This window comes from Prionailurus viverrinus, chromosome E3 (assembly GCF_022837055.1).
Source record: "Prionailurus viverrinus isolate Anna chromosome E3, UM_Priviv_1.0, whole genome shotgun sequence".
Classification (NCBI taxonomy): domain Eukaryota; kingdom Metazoa; phylum Chordata; class Mammalia; order Carnivora; family Felidae; genus Prionailurus; species Prionailurus viverrinus.
This window is the reverse complement of record NC_062576.1, coordinates 15659638-15675634: the sequence shown is the minus strand read 5'-3', so window position 1 is coordinate 15675634 and position 15997 is coordinate 15659638. Positions and strand designations below refer to the sequence as shown.

The 15997-nt window shown below is 41.6% G+C and overlaps 1 protein-coding gene across 2 annotated transcripts in view; it reads left to right on the top strand.

The window, feature by feature from the left end:
- Positions 1–15997, top strand: part of LOC125154480 (S-adenosyl-L-methionine-dependent tRNA 4-demethylwyosine synthase TYW1) — a 212922-nt gene that overhangs the window by 34384 nt on the left and 162541 nt on the right. For both annotated transcript variants that reach the window (XM_047838838.1, XM_047838839.1), the window contains exon 9: positions 5406–5458. In XM_047838838.1, the coding sequence (XP_047694794.1) occupies positions 5406–5458 (53 nt within the window). The remainder of the gene's footprint in view (positions 1–5405; positions 5459–15997) is intronic.

The window sequence follows — 15997 nt, the reverse complement described above, 5'->3', positions numbered from 1 at the left end:
AATGCAGAAAAGAAGCTTCTATCGATATTAGGCTGTGTCAATTAGAAATGTTTTACGTAGAAGTGTATTTGGGTTTTTGTGGTCCTAACTCATCAAGGAGGCCTTACTTGAGAACAAATAATACTGATTTCCTGTAGAACAAGAGTGGTCAGTTGGGAGTCAGTGGACTGACTTCCTTCCCTCACTCCATCTTTCTGTGTTTATTGAGACCCTTTTGTGTGATAGTCCTGGCCATGCAGAGAAACTTAAGATGCAGTATCTTCTTCAAGGAGCCATCAGCCTATTAGAGGAGACAGACAAGAATATTCAGATCATACATATATTTATGTATATAATATATATATGTATAGTCTGCCTTTTAATAAGGGTATTCAGACAATTTAAACTGATTTCATGATAGGTTTACATTTCTCATGTAGCCATTTGTTTTCTCCTTGTCTTGTGTTCTTTGATTTCCTTTTTCCAGTTTCTGCCTCCTTTAGATTAAGTTGTTTTTAAAATTTTTTTTCAATGTTTATTTTTGAGAGAGAGAGAGAGACAGAGACAGAGACAGAGCATGAGTGGGGAAGGGGCAGAGAGAGAGGGAGACACAGAATCCGAAGCAGGCTCCAGGCTCTGAGCTGTCAGCACAGAGCCCGATGTGGGGCTCAAACCCACGGACCACGAGATCATGACCTGACCCAAAGTCAGATGCTTAACTGACTGAGCCACCCAGGTGCCCCTAGATTATGTTTTTATGATTCTGTTTTACCTTCTCATTGGCTTGTTAGTTATAGCACTGTATTGGTATTTAGTGATGGTTCGAGGTGTTACACATACCTCTTGATCATATCACAGTGAGTGATTAAGACGCCACTTCATGTCCAGTGGGAGAAGCTGCAGTAACACACTTGTGTTTTCCCCTTGTCAACCTCCATGTGATCATTATCATACATTTTACTTCTATGTATCTTAGAGGCCTATACTACATCGTTATTATTTTAGTTTAGTCAATTATCTGTTAATTTTGACTTAATTAGATGTAATTAGAAACAATCTTACATACTGACTCATATAGGTACCACTTAAAAAAAATTTTTTTTGGGGGGGGGTGCCTGGGTGGCTCAGTAGCCCTGACTTGGGCTCGGGTCATGGTCTCCTGGTTTGTGAGTTCAAGCCCCGCATTGGGCTCTGTGCTGACAACTCAGAGCCTGGAGCCTGCTTCGGATTCTGTGTCTCCCTGTCTCTCCGCCCCTCCCCTGCTCACGCTCTCTCTCTCTCTCTCTCTCTCTCAAAAATAAATAAACAAACCAAAAATATAAATAAAATAATAAAAATTTTTAAAATGTTTGTTTATTTTTGAGAGAGAGAGAGAGAGACAGAGCATGAGCAGGGGATGGTCAGAGTTGGGGGGGAGACACAGAATCCGAAGCAGGCTCCAGGCTCCGACCTGTCAGCATGGAGCCCAACGTGGGGCTTGAACTCATGAGCCATGAGATCATGACGTGACTGAAGTCAGAGGCCGACTGAGCCATCCAGGTGCCCCTGTAGATACCACTTTTGTTGGTGTTTTTCTTCCTTTGCGTAGATGTGTGTTCTCTCTGACAGCCTTTTCCTTCTGCCTGAAGGGCTTCATTTAGCGTTTCGCGTTGTGTGGGTGTGTTGGTGCTGAATTATTTCAGATTTTGTGTATCTGAAAAAGACTTTATTTTGCCCTCATCTTTGAAGGATATTATTTGATGGATGTGGAATCATAGGTTGATGACTTTTTCTTACGGCGCTTTGAAGGTGTTCCACTTTGCTCCCATTGCTTCTGATGAGACCTGTGTTGTCATCTGTTGTTTGTTCCTTTGAAAGTAATGTTTTTAGCCCCTGGCACTCTGAAGATTTTCTATTTTCTCTTAATTACGGATTTTGAGCAATTTAATGATAATGTGTTTCAACGTAGTTTTCTTCATGTTGCTTTTACTTGGGATTTGTTGAGCTTCCTGGTTCTGTGGATTTATAGTTTTAATCAAATTTGGACAGATTTTGGCCATTGTTTCTTCAGGTATTTTTTCTGTCACTCCCTCTCTCTTCTCTTCCTTGGGGACTTCAATTACATGAATTTGACCAACAGCTCACTGATACTATTTTCATTATTTTTTAAAATTCTTTCTTCGGGGCACCTGGGTGGCTCAGTTGGTTGAACGTCAGCCTTCAGCTTGGGTCATGATTTGCCGTTTCTGGGTTCAGGCCCTGTGTCAGGCTCTGGGCTGACAGCTTGGTGCCTGGAGCCCGCTTTGGATTCTGTGTCTCCCTCTCTCTCTGCCCCTCCCCTGCTCACACTCTGTCTCTCAAAAATAAATAAATGTTAAAGACAATTTAAAAAACATTCTTTTTTCTGTTCTACTTTTCATTTTAGGATAGCTTCTATTGCTGTGTCTTCAGGTATAATTTAGTAATCTTCTCTAATGTCTAATCTTCCATTAATTCTATCCAGTGTTTTTTTCAGCTTTGACATTACAGTTTTCATCTCTAGAAATTCAGTGTTGGCCTTTTTATATTCTCCATGTCTCTACTTAACTTTTTGAGCCCACGAATTACAGTTAGACAACTGTTCTAATGTAATTCTAACATCTGTGTCATTTCTGGGTCAGTTTGGTTGCTGGATTATTTTTTCATTGGTCATGTTGCATGCTTGGTTAATCTTTGATTGGATGCCAGGTCTAATTTTACCTTATTGGGTGCTAGATATTTTTGTGTTCCTATAAAACATTCTTGAGCTTTGTTCTAGGATGAAGAGCAGCTACTTGGAAACAAGTTTGAGCCTTTTAATCTGGCTTTTATGACTTGTTAAGTGAGACCAGAGCTGACTCAGAATATGGCTAATTACTTATGACTATCGGGGCAAAACACTGCTGTGTACTCTGCCTTGTGAATCTTAAGCTTCTGACTGGTGTGAATAGACACAGTTCCCAGCTGGCTGTGAGCACCAGGCGCACCTCCAGTCCTTTAAGATGGTTCTTTCCCTTTCTTGGTTAGCTTTTCTCTCACATATGCATGAAGCATTACTCAGGCAGAATTTCTAGGAATCCTCTACAGATTCTTGAGTTTAATCTCTGTGTAGCTTTTGATTCTCTGGTACTCAGTGCTGCAAACTCTAGCCGTGTGGGCTCCCCAACTCTTGCTTCCACGTCCTCAACTCCGAGAAAATACCCAGCCGTGTGTGCGTTGCCTCTCCTGCCGCACAGCCTGGAAACTTTGAGGGAAGTAAGCTCTGGGCATGGCAGGGCTCGCCTCCTGTGTTTTCCATCTTCTCTGGGATTATTGTCCCTTGTTGCCTGGTGTTTCATGTCTTGGAAACTGTTCATATATTTTGTCCATTTTTGGCGTTTCAGGTGGGAGAGTAAATCCTCGGTGACTTTATCTTGGTTAGAATTGTGCAGTGTGATTTCTAGCAGCTGCGTACCATTGGTTTATCTTGGCGTTGTGGTCTGTCCATCCTGTACTCGGCAGTTTTTCTCCTACCTACCTCAATGCAAAATTTTATAAAACCCTATGTATCTTGGAAGAGAAGGATGTAAAGACACTAATAGGCTGTAGGAATCCAAAAGAAGAACTGGAATTTTCTGTAGGAATCTCTTAAATGCTTATTCTGCATCTGAGATTAGCTGTCCAGTTGCACTCTGTTCTGTCTTCATATAGATAAGCGGTGTTTTGTTTATTTATATGCAAGATATTTACATAAATGTGGAAGTGGGTAAAAGACAAAGCCCAGTAGAGACTTACAATCCAAATTGACATTGTTCCATTAATCATCACACTCTGAATATGGATATTTAACCAGCCACGGATCCACTTCTGCCATCATCCAGACTATATTTCTCCATTTGCCTCATTTGTCTGCAAGTCAAGAGTCTTTTTATACAAGAGACTCATGATAATTGTGGCTTATTACTTGAAGCCTTGTGAGAAACTTCATTAAGTGCTTTCTGAAATCAGAATGTTCTACTTGTTTGCTCTACTAGTTTATTAAAAAAGGAAATGTGATTACTTCGGCATGGCTTTTCCATGCTTCTCATATCTTCTGTAGCTCATGAATTTTAAATGCTAGGTTGTGGGACTGGTCCTGAGAATTCACGTTGGGTTATGGTTCCTGGAATTTTGTTTTTCCTCTTCTTGCAGCAGTATTTCTTTATTTTTATTTCTTTCTTTCTTTATTAAAAATTTTTTTTAAATGTTTATTTTTGAGAGAGAGACACACACACACAGAGACAGAGAGAGAGAGAGACAGAGCATGACTGGGGGAGGAACAGAGAGAGAGGGACACACAGAATCCAAAGCAGGCTTCCAGGCTCTGAGCTGTCAGCACAGAGCCCAACGTGGGGCTCGAACTCATGAACTGAGAGATCACAACCCTACCGAAGTTGGACGCTCAGCCGACTGAGCCACCCAGATGCCCCAGTATTTATTTTAATATCCTTTTGCCCATCTGATTCTTCATCATTTTCAAAGATTACCAATGAGAGTTCCCCAGTTGTTTGTTTGAAGTATATCGTTACTTGCTATTGCTTTATGGCCCAGCATTTGGTTTATTTTTACAGAATTTCCTTGGGTCCTTGAAAAACAGGTGAATTCTGTAGTTGTTGAGGGCAATACCATGTGTTCTCAATCACATTTACAGTATGGATTAGATCATACTGCATTTCCATCTATGGAATCTGTTAGATACTGAAAGATGTTAAAATCTTTCCCTGTGATTTTGGATTAGCCTATTTTTATGTATTCTGAGTCTATATTATTAGATACATAAACATTTAAAAAACTTTTTTTTTAAGTTTATTTATTTTTGAAGGAGAGAGAGACAGAGTGTGAGAGGGGAGGGGCACAGAGGGAGGGAGACGTAGAATCCAAAGCAAGCTCCAGGCTCTGAGCTGTCAGCACAGAGCCCGACGCAGGGCTCCGAACCTGTAAACCATGAGATCATGACCTGAGCTGAAGTCGGAGGCTTAACCGACTGAGCCACCCAGGCGCCCCTAGATACATAAACATTTTAAGTTGTTTTATCATCCTGGTGATTTCAAATGTTAATGTTTTCTGCCATTGGGTTGTTGCCTACCATTATGTAGAAAAGAAGAATGATTTTGTTAGTTTTATAATTGCCATTTTTAAAAAGTTTATTATTTATTTTGAGAGAGAGTGCATGTGCACACATGTGAGTGGGGGAGGGGCAGAGAGGTGGGGAGAGAGAATCCCACACAGCCTCTGCACTGTCAGCACAGAGCCAGATGTGGGGCTTGATCCCACAAACCTTGAGATCATGACCTGAGCTAAGATCAAGAGTTGGATGCTTAATCGACAGAGCCACCCAGGTGCCTTTTAATCACCTTTTAATATGAGGCTTTGAATCAGTTCAATTTTATGTTCCTTGTTTTTCTGTTCAGGTTATCAGTTGATTGGGAGCCATTCTGGGGTGAAGCTTTGCAGATGGACAAAGGTATTTGTTTTTATTTAAATATTATTTCTGTTTTATGCAACTTTTCTATGGCTGTTCTATGTAGCCAATGAATTTTGCCATTTTAAAGGTATAATTTACATTTAATGTAATGATTTTGACTGAATTTGTTAAATGAGTTCAACCTGTATTGATGGCTATAAAAAACCCTTATCTACCACCTAAATTAAGATATATATAGGCCATTTTTCTCCCCCTGGTAAGTTCACTTGTATTTATTTCTAGCCAGTAGTCCCTCCCCATCAGCCAGGACATAGTTGTTCTAGTTGCTGTCACTGGTTTAGTTTTGCTTGTTCTAGAATTTCATAGGAATGGAATCATAATGTGTATTTTTCTGCAGGTGGATTTTTAAACTCAACATAATGTTTCTCAGATTCCTCTATGTTGTAGTAAATTTCAGTAGTTTTATTCATTTTTACTGCTGAGTACTGTTCAACACAATGAACATACCACAGGTTTGAATCTGTTGATAGACACTGGGTTGCTTTCAGGTTTTGGCTATTCCAAGTAAAACTTCTGTGAACATTCTTATGTAGCACTTTGTTATGAACGTATGTGTCAGTTTCCTTTGGGTATATCCCTAGGAGTGGAATTGCTAGGTCACAAGGTAGGTATGAAACTCCCAGTCTGTTTTCAGTGTGGCTGTATTATTTTATACTTGGATTGGCAATTTATGAAAGTTCCAGGTGGAACATTTTCTCACTATTCTGTGGTATTGAAAATCTTTTTTAATTTAGCCATTCTGATGTGTGTGCAGTGGTATCAATGTGGTGTTTTTTTTTTTTTTTGTGAGCTTATTTTATTTTATTTTATTTTATTTTATTTTTTTCAATATATGAAATTTATTGTCAAATTGGTTTCCATACAATACCCAGTGCTCATCCCAAAAGGTGCCCTCCTCAATACCCATCACCCACCCTCCCCTCCCTCCCACCTCCCATCAACCCTCAGTTTGTTCTCAGTTTTTAAGAGTTTCTTATGCTTTGGCTCTCTCCCACTCTAACCTCTTTTTTTTTTTTTTTTTTTCCCTTCCCCACCCCCATGGGTTTCTGTTAAGTTTCTCAGGATCTATATAAGAGTGAAAACATATGGTATCTGTCTTTCTCTGTATGACTTATTTCACTTAGCATCACACTCTCCAGTTCCATCCACGTTGCTACAAAAAGCCATATTTCATTCTTTCTCATTGCCACGTAGTACTCCATTTTGTATATAAATCACAATTTCTTTATCCATTCATCAGTTGATGGACATTTAGGCTCTTTGCATAATTTGGCTATTGTTGAGAGTGCTGCTACAAACATTGGGGTACAAGTGCCCCTATGCATCAGTACTCCTGTATCCCTTGGGTAAATTCCTAGCAGTGCTATTGCTGGGTCATAGGGTAGATCTATTTTTAATTTTTTGAGGAACCTCCACACTGTTTTCCAGAGTGGCTGCACCAGTTTGCATTCCCACCAACAGTGCAAGAGGGTTCCCGTTTCTCCACATCCTCTCCAGCATCTATAGTCTCCTGATTTGTTCATTTTGGCCACTCTGACTGGCATGAGGTGATATCTGAGTGTGGTTTTGATTTGTATTTCCCTGATGAGGAGCGATGTTGAGCATCTTTTCATGTGCCTGTTGGCCATCCGGATGTCTTCTTTAGAGAAGTGTCTATTCATGTTTTCTGCCCATTTCTTCACTGGGTTGTTTGTTTTTTGGGATCAGTGTGGTTTTAATTTGCATTTTGCTGACGACTACTGATGATGAGGCGTGACTTTTCATGTGCCTGTTGGCTGTTCATACGTGTGAAGTGTCTGTTCACATCTTTTGCCTAAATTAGGTTATTTGACTTTATGTTGTTGATTTGGTGTTCTTCATATATTGTGGAAATGAGTCTTTTGCCCAATATTCATTGTGAATATTTTCTTCTAATCTGTGGCTTCCTTTTTTCATTTCCCTAATGGTATCTTTTAAAGTTTTAAGTTTGGATAAGCCCAATTTATCTTTTTTTTTCCTCTTTTTAATGGTTAGCATTCTTTGTATATTAAGAAATCTTTGCCAACTTCAGGGTCACTGTTTTTTATGAAAGCTTCATACATAGTTTTAACTTTTATGTTTAGGTCTTTGACTTCATCGTGATCTGATTTTTATGAATGGCATGAGGTAAAGGTCAAGATTCATTCCTCTCCTGTCCCCCATGTGGATATTCAGGTGTTTCAGTACCATTTGTTGAAAAGACTTTCCCTTTACCATTGAATTGCTTTAGGCCTTTGTAGAATATCAGTCATGTGTCTACGGGTAGGCCTATTTCTGGACTCCTTATTCTGTTCCATTGATCTGTTTGTTTATCCTCATGCCAATACCACATTGTCTTGATAATTGTAGCTTTGTAATAAGTCTGAAATTAGGCAGTATAAGTTCTCTTTGTTTGTTTGTGTATTTATTTATTTATTTCCAAGAGAGTTTCCTCTCTTCCGGGTCCTTTGCATTTCCATATAAATTTTAGAATCAGCCTGTGAGTTTCTATTTTATGTTTGTTCTGGTTCCTTAGATTCTGAATTTGTCTATTTGGCATTCATTCATCACAGGGCCAGTTATATTAACTATTTTCTTATTTTGTATTTTTTTTTTAAGTTTTTTAAGTTTATTTATTTATTTGAGAGAGATGGAGACCGCGTGAGTGGGGAAGGGGCAGAGAAAGAGGGGGAGAGAGAGAATCCCAAGCAGGTTCTGAACGGTAAGCGCAGAGCCAAATGCGGGGCTCGAACTGAGGAAACTGTGAGAGATCAGGACCTGACCTGAAACCAAGAGCTGGACGCTTAACCATTGAGCCACACAGGTGCCTCATTTTGTAGTCTTGATGCTCTGACTTTTGAGAGCCTTACAGACCTGGGGAGAAACTGTCCCTCCCAGGGATAGCTAATTCCTAAAGACCATAATAGCTTGCCTTGAGTTTGCCAACCAACCAATCCTGAATCTGTAGCCTTCAGTTACCTCCTTATCTCACTCACACACCATGCCAATATCTTCCCCACTCTGTATTATCCCAGGGCCAGGTACTGGACAACTAGTGACAGTGCTATAGCCTGAATTATTCAGACAAACCAATGCTGCATTGTTTACCCTGTCTTGCCTGCCTTTCCCAAGGGATCCCCGGTAAAAGCTCTGGCCTAGGCTTTCCCCTCTCTCCTGCTCTGTCTCCTGAACAAACCTGCTAGTCCTCTGTTACCCTGTGTGGTGAAGGTGCCCTCTTGTCTTGGGGAATGTAAGCAAGATATTATTTCACTGGCATTGGCCTCTCCAGGTTGGTACTCACTTCCATGAGTTAAAATCCCATGGGAACAAATAAGATAGATGGCATTTTAAAATAGCTTTATTGAGGGGCGCCTGGGTGGCGCAGTCGGTTAAGCATCCGACTTCAGCCAGGTCACGATCTCGCGGTCCGGGAGTTCGAGCCCCGCGTCAGGCTCTGGGCTGATGGCTCGGAGCCTGGAGCCTGTTTCCGATTCTGTGTCTCCCTCTCTCTCTGCCCCTCCCCCGTTCATGCTCTGTCTCTCTCTGTCCCAAATAAATAAATAAACGTTGAAAAAAAAAATTAAAAAAAAAAAAAAGCTTTATTGAGATATAATTTACCTATCAAACAACTCCCACACTTTAAAGCGTACAGTTGAGTGGGTTTTAGTATATTCACAGGGCTTTGCAACCATTATCACAATCTAATTTTAGAACATTTTTGTCCCCTCTGAAAGATGTCATGCACCCACTAACAGTCCACCTTCATTCACACTTCTCCTCCCACCCCTGAAGCATCATTAATCTACTTATTATCTCTGTGAATTCCCCTAACCTGGACGTTCGTGCATGATGTGACCTTTTGTGTTGGCTTCTCTCATTTAGCATAATGTTTTGAAGACACATCCGTGTGATAATACAGATCAATATTCCATTCCTTTTTATGGCCAGTAGTATTCCATGTGTAGATATATCCCATTTGTTGTTGTCGTCCATCATTTGATGGACATTTGGTTTGCTTCCCCCTTTTGGTTATTACGAATTACGCTCCTACGGACATTATTATATGTACAGGTTTTCGTGTGGACGTGTTTTTATGTGCTTTGGTTATAGGCCTATGAGTGGAATTTGTGGGTCGTGGTAATTATGTTTAAATCATTTGAGGGACTGCAAAACTGAGCGTATTTTCTGTTTCCACCTGCAGTGTACAAGGGTTCCAGTTCCTCCACAACCTGCTAATGTTTGTTGTTGTCTGTCTTTTGGATTATAGCCATCCTAGTGGGTGTGAGATTGTTACCCTATAGTGATTTTGATTTGCATTTGCATTTCCATTAATGGGAAACATTGTTGACTATGTTTACTTCTTGGCCTTTGGTGAATCTTTGGAGAAATGTCCGTTCAAATTCTTTGCCATTTTAACATCGGGTTAACAGCGCTTGTAAGAGCTGTTTATATATACTGGATACTAGTTCTTTATCACGTGGATGGTGTGACTCTCCTGCCACTGTTTGTGGCCGTGTCACCAGGAGCTGAGTCTCTGCAGGCCTCCAGCAACTTGGCTCCCGATGTCGCAGTGGCTCCATTGCTGTCTTCCCGGCCTGTCCTATCCCCATAACGAGTGTTCCCCACAAAGAGCCACTCTTGTTGAGGTTTTGGTTAGCTCAGACCTGACAGTTCTAAATAAACCAGGCTTTCTTCTCCAGGCATGCTTGACTTTTTGATATTCTTTATTCCTGTTCTTACAAATTTCTGTCCTCAGTTCACACTACTACCTCCTGATGTCTGTCTCGTACTTTCCATTTCTCTGTGTCCTGTCCATCATGACTCCTGCCTCTTCTAGAACCAGCCTTTAACGGTGTGCTCTCTTGTTCTTGGCAAGGAAGCATGCTTCTGGCTTCATCTTTCTCTTGGAATGCCCCTGCCCTCACTGCCATAATCCACAGTTGACCTCTGCTTGGTGCCTCAGTGCCTTGCTGGCCCTCCCTAAGAAGGAGGCTGCTTCTGCAGCCCCCGTTGTTTTCGGAGTATCCTGTCCGCTCACTATTTCCCTGAGCATGCTTTCAGTGCCATCGGCCCCCTAGGCCTTTTGCTGTTGTTGATTAGTATTTGAGAAACTCTTACTTTTTTTCACCACTATTTTTCTGCCTTCAGCCTTTGGGGCATGAACATGCTGATGACACTTCTGGCACCTTAGTCACTCAACATACTGTTGTGCTCAACTTTTTTTTTTTTTTTTTTTTTTTAACCCTTTTAACATCCAGTATTTGTCTCTTCTAATCCAGTGATTTTCAGTAATGTCAGACTCAATGCCTTCTGCTTATAACCAGCATTTTACAACAGCTAGATTAAGTTTATGGATTTACAAATATAGTTTCACATACATAATTTAGAAAGTTAGTGTTCTGCTCTAGCTGTAATGTAAGGAGAGACAAGAGGAAGTACTTTGTATTAAGATGGTTTGTATTTCTGTATAAAATGCTCAGGCACTACGCCATTCGAAGGCACTGTGGGACAGGCACTGCTTGCACCTGCTTGTGATGGACGACTTTGCAGTTAGGAGAGACAAACAGATTAGAAGTTATTCTGTACAAGAAGTAAAAACAAGCCAGACTTATGTAGGTATAATAACGGCAAGAGGGCACTAACCCTAACTGAAGTAAGGCTAACAGGCCAAGCAATTACACATTATCAAACTGGAAAAATGAGAAAGTAGGATGTGCTCGCAAATGGGTGGTGTTTCGCTTAGAACCGTTGACTCAGAAAAATCTTTTTTGTTGCAACTTGGGAGGAGTAGAGATGGATTGTCATAGAAAATACTTATCTTCCGCCTTGAAATTCCACATCTTGTTGAGATCCACATTCTGTCTTTCATTTGCAACGAAACCTTGGAGGCCATACCTTTAAGTGACAGTAGGACCAGAGGATGGACTGGAGAGGCAGAAATGGTAGTGCGAGTGGCCAAGAGGTGTGGTAGACCTCTGGTGACAGTTTCTGAGTAAGATTTTGAAACGGCAGGCAATCCCCTCAAAACAAGTTCAGTTTCAGATGATTATTGCAAGATAGATACCTTGTCCTTATGTTATAAAAATTAACAATATAACGACTGTAATAATTTTATTATTTTTTTTCTTATTTTTACTTTTTGAGAGAGAAGAGAGAGAGCACATGCGTGTGTGAGTAGGGGGAGGGGCAGAGGGAGAGAGAGAGGGAGAGAATCTTCAGCAGACTCCACGCTCAGCGCGGAGCCTGACGTGGGGCTCAATCTAATGATCCCTTGATCCCCCAACTGGGATCATGACTCGAGCTGAAATCAAGAGTTGGACGCTTAACCACCTGAGTTACCCAGGTGCCCCAGAATGACTAATAATTTTAAAACAACTTTGATTAGCGAGAATCTTGCGTTTCATATGTCTGTTAATTGAATATCTGCTTCTAAGTCTACCAAAAGCATCTTGAATCTCCCCTGTAATGTATTTGTAGGTGGTACCTGCATATACAACACAGATACAGGTATTTGCTCATGACTTAAATACTAGAAAACAGCATTATTTTCATGGTTTTTCAAAATGGTGAAATTTCTTGGAGAAAGTTTTACATAAAAGAAAGTGTTTTCTTTAATTTACATGATAGCTGCATTCCTGAAAAATTTAGTATCTGGTACAATTGTGCAGGAAATACTTTATTAGCAAGAAGAAGTTGGAATCTGTGCTCAGATAATTATAATCAGATTTTTCGCAAGTATGGAGGTCTGGTGAATCATTTGAAAGGAAGTGGCGACTTTTTTTTTTTTTCTCATGGGATTTATCCTGAGCATTGCAGGAAATGTGAAACCCTTGGCCCCACCTGCTTATTGCTAGTAGTCAGATTTCCATACCCTCATTGGGTGGTGTCAGTCCCGTTGAGAACGCCTGCCCCAATCCATTTTCATTGCCACCTTCCCAAGTTCACGTTGTCCTCTTGAACATTGCAGCTAGTTTTTTTTCCCCTCTAGTACCAGCTTCTAGTGAATCCCCAACTCTGTCTCCCCTGTCCAATTTATCTGACATTAGCTTGGTTGATCTCTGAAGTATACTTCTCCTCTAGCTACTCCCTTCCCAGAAGCTTATAGTGGCTCTCCATTACCTCTTACTCAACATGTCAATTTGGATGTGTAATAGGCATCTTGAACTTTAACATGTCAAAAATGGAATTATTGATTTTCTCTCCTAAATCTGTTCCCCTCAGTCTTCATTCTGTCAATTAGTGGCAACTGTATCGTTTGCTCAGGCCAAAAACCTGGGAGTCATTTTTACTCTTCTGGGTTTTTTTTCCCCCCTCCCACATCTATTCCATGAGCAAATTTTCTTTTCAGAATATATCCAGAATGTGATTACTTTTCCCCGCTTATACTACCTTCGTCCAAGTCTCTGTCATATATTCCTTACACTATTTCAGAGATGTGAGTGCTTGTTCTGGTTCCACTCTTGTCTGTTCCCCACACAGAAGCCAGATAGATCAGATCCTGTCACTTTTTGCCCAGAACTTCCAGGGGTTCCCATCTCACTCAGAATAAAAGCCCGAGTCCTTATCACGGCCTCCAAGGCCTTGTGTGATCTGGTCTTCCGTGCTTTAGTCCAGCCATGCTAGCCCTCTTGCTGGTCCCTGAATGCACCGAGTCCAGACTCCTCCCAAGCTTTCTGGCCTCTGTCTCTTAGATCTCTGCTCAGAGAGTGTCTATCAGAGCGACTTAGGCTGCTTGGAATTTCTCAGTCGCTCTTATTACCATTTACTAGATGGTACCTTTGTTTATTATCTGTCTCCTCCCTTCTCCTCTCAGCCCCTCCCCAACCTGAGAGTCCTTGTTTTTCTTTCCAATACCAAGAATAGAGTCTGGCATGTAATAATTGCTTAGTAAACATTTGTTGGATCAGAGAATTAGTGTGATAGAGGCCTGAACCGAGAAAGAGCCTACTTAGTGTAGTTATGATCCACTTGTTCAACATCGTTTTTCTGCCGTAATCTCCCTACGTTGTGTGCTGCTTCTCTCCCCCGCTGTAATCTCCACGTGACCAAATCCTGCCCATCTGTGTCGGCCAGGAAAACAGAAAGCACCCTGGGTATTTTAGCAAGAACAGATTTAATAAAGTAAATTAACTAAACGTTTACAAAGCTGTTGAAAGGCCCGCGGTAGTGAAGGTCAGAGAGAATTGCTTCTGGCTTTGAGGAAATCGAAAGTGCTGGGCTCACAGGCCTTGGGTGACCTGAGCTGCTGCAGCATTAAGGCGGATGTTTCCCAGGAGCCCACTCTGAAGCCGCTGCAGACTTGATGTTCGCTGTATGCCCTTGTGTCTGCCAGCTGCTGCTAGAGAGGGACCACAGTCTCTCCTTTTAGTCTTCTGAATCTTGTATAAATGCCTCTCGTTGGTGGCGTTCCTTCAGACAAGGGAGTCTGAGAAGAAGTGTCGTAGGGCATCTAGCCCCTGCTTAGACAGGTAGGCGTGGGAGCGAGTATTGTACTGTGTACCTCTTTGGATGTTCAGCATCTATATACACCCTCTGCCTGCAGTTACTTTTTCAAACAATAATGTAAACAAAACATTTGCTTCTGCCTAATCTGTTGCAGCCACTACTCATGCAAGGGAGGATGTATGTATTCATTCACTCTGTTCTTTAAAAGGGAGAACGCTCTTTTGAGACCCTGTACCTAGGGATGAAATCATAAGGTTACCTACCACCGACGCATCCCTGTAAGTAATTGGAGAAGAGAAAGATATATATGCATAGATACAACTATCCTCACTTGCACCTGTTCCCTGTTGGTATTTATAACTTTCTTCTTCCAGTAGGCAGGTCACATGTCCTTTGTGCTCAATGAATGCCTCGATATGATGGTTCTTTACCAAGTGGGTGATCCAGTCTGTCAGTGAAGAGTTTGGGCCAGTAGTGGGCCCTCCGGCACTCTTAAGTTTACTGATGTCCATGAGTCTGAAGAGATGCCCCAGAAATCCCCTTGGTTCCTGACAAAATTCTTGTTTCTATGGCATGAGGAGCTCAAAGGAGCCAGCTGATAGTGTTAACGGTTAAAAACTATGGGGGCGCCTGGGTGGCCCAGTCAGTTAAGCGTCTGACTTCGGTTCAGGTCATGATCTTACAGTTTGTGAGTTCGAGCCCTGCATTGGGCTCTGCTGTCTGCACAGAGCCTGCTTCAGATCTTCTGTCTCCCCGTCCCTCCCCTGCTTGTGCACACTCTCTCTCAAAAATAAACGTTAAAAAAACCCAACAACTGTGAAAAGTGTGCCGCTTTCTCTTACTTACAAGCTAACAGCCTAGCAGAGTTGCATAGATGTTGGCAGAGGACACAGAGTTCCTGGGTCAAAGGCAAAGCATAGCAGGCAGTTTGAATGTCAGGTTGGTTCCCTTGTCCCCCAAGTGCTAGGAGTTTGATGTGGAAATGGGCCCGAGGGAACTCTGGATGAATGTCAGATTTATGTTATGACTGAGGAACCCAAGTTAAGTCCCCAGTCTTACAAGAAGGTTGCTTGCCAACCTGCCCAACCTTTAGCTGGGAGGGAGACATGGTCTCTGTTATGCTGGACAGAAAACAAATCTGCCTTCTATCCTGAAGGGAGATACTCTAGCTTCCAAGGCTGTTTGCTCTACAGACATTCTTTGAAAGCATGGCCTGGAACTAAAGCTGATCTAAGAGGTGCAGAACCACCATTGAGGGTTGTCCATTAACACAGCTTCCCTGGAATCTGGTGGAAGCATTCTTCCCTTGAGAACCTGTAAACTGGAGTCAGTGTTCAAGGGATGGAAGGCAGCAATGCAGTGAGTGGTGTATTGATGGTGATAGTGAGAGGAGACATCCACCTCTTTAGCTCTCTCCAATAGGACTTCTCTGCAGTGATGGGAATGTTCTGGATCTGCACTATACAGTGCAACATACTAACTGTGTACCTCACACCTAATACTTCATACCTAACCGCGTGCCTGCCTGACCATGAAACTGACACATGCGGCTTTTGAACACTTGAAATGTGGCTGATGTGACTAAGGAAGAATTGAATTATAAGTTTTATTTAATTTTAATTCATTTAAACTTAAATAGCCACACATGGCTAGTAGCTACTGTACTGGATAGTGGAGTTCTAGGCCTTTTGCTCATCTTTCATAACTACCTAAGGAAACTTTTCTTGTTTTCCATGATGGGAAGTGACTTTGACTACTGTTGATTCCAAAGCTGTTTTTCTGCATCTCTGAAAGCAGTTATCAGTGTCTTCTTCAAATGTTATGCTTATGTCTTATTGCCCCATTGAAATGTATGTTCTGATTCATTTTATTTTTATTTAAAAAATTGTTTTAAATGTTTATTTATTTTTGAGGGCGAGAAAGGGTGGGGGGTGGGGGAGGGGCAGGGAGAGAGAGAGAGAGAGAGAGAGAGAGAGAGAGAGAGAGAGAGAGTGAGTCACAGAAAACAGAAGCAGGCTCCAGGCTCTGAGCTGTCAGCAGAGAGCCTGACCCGGGGCTCAAACCCACAAACCGTGA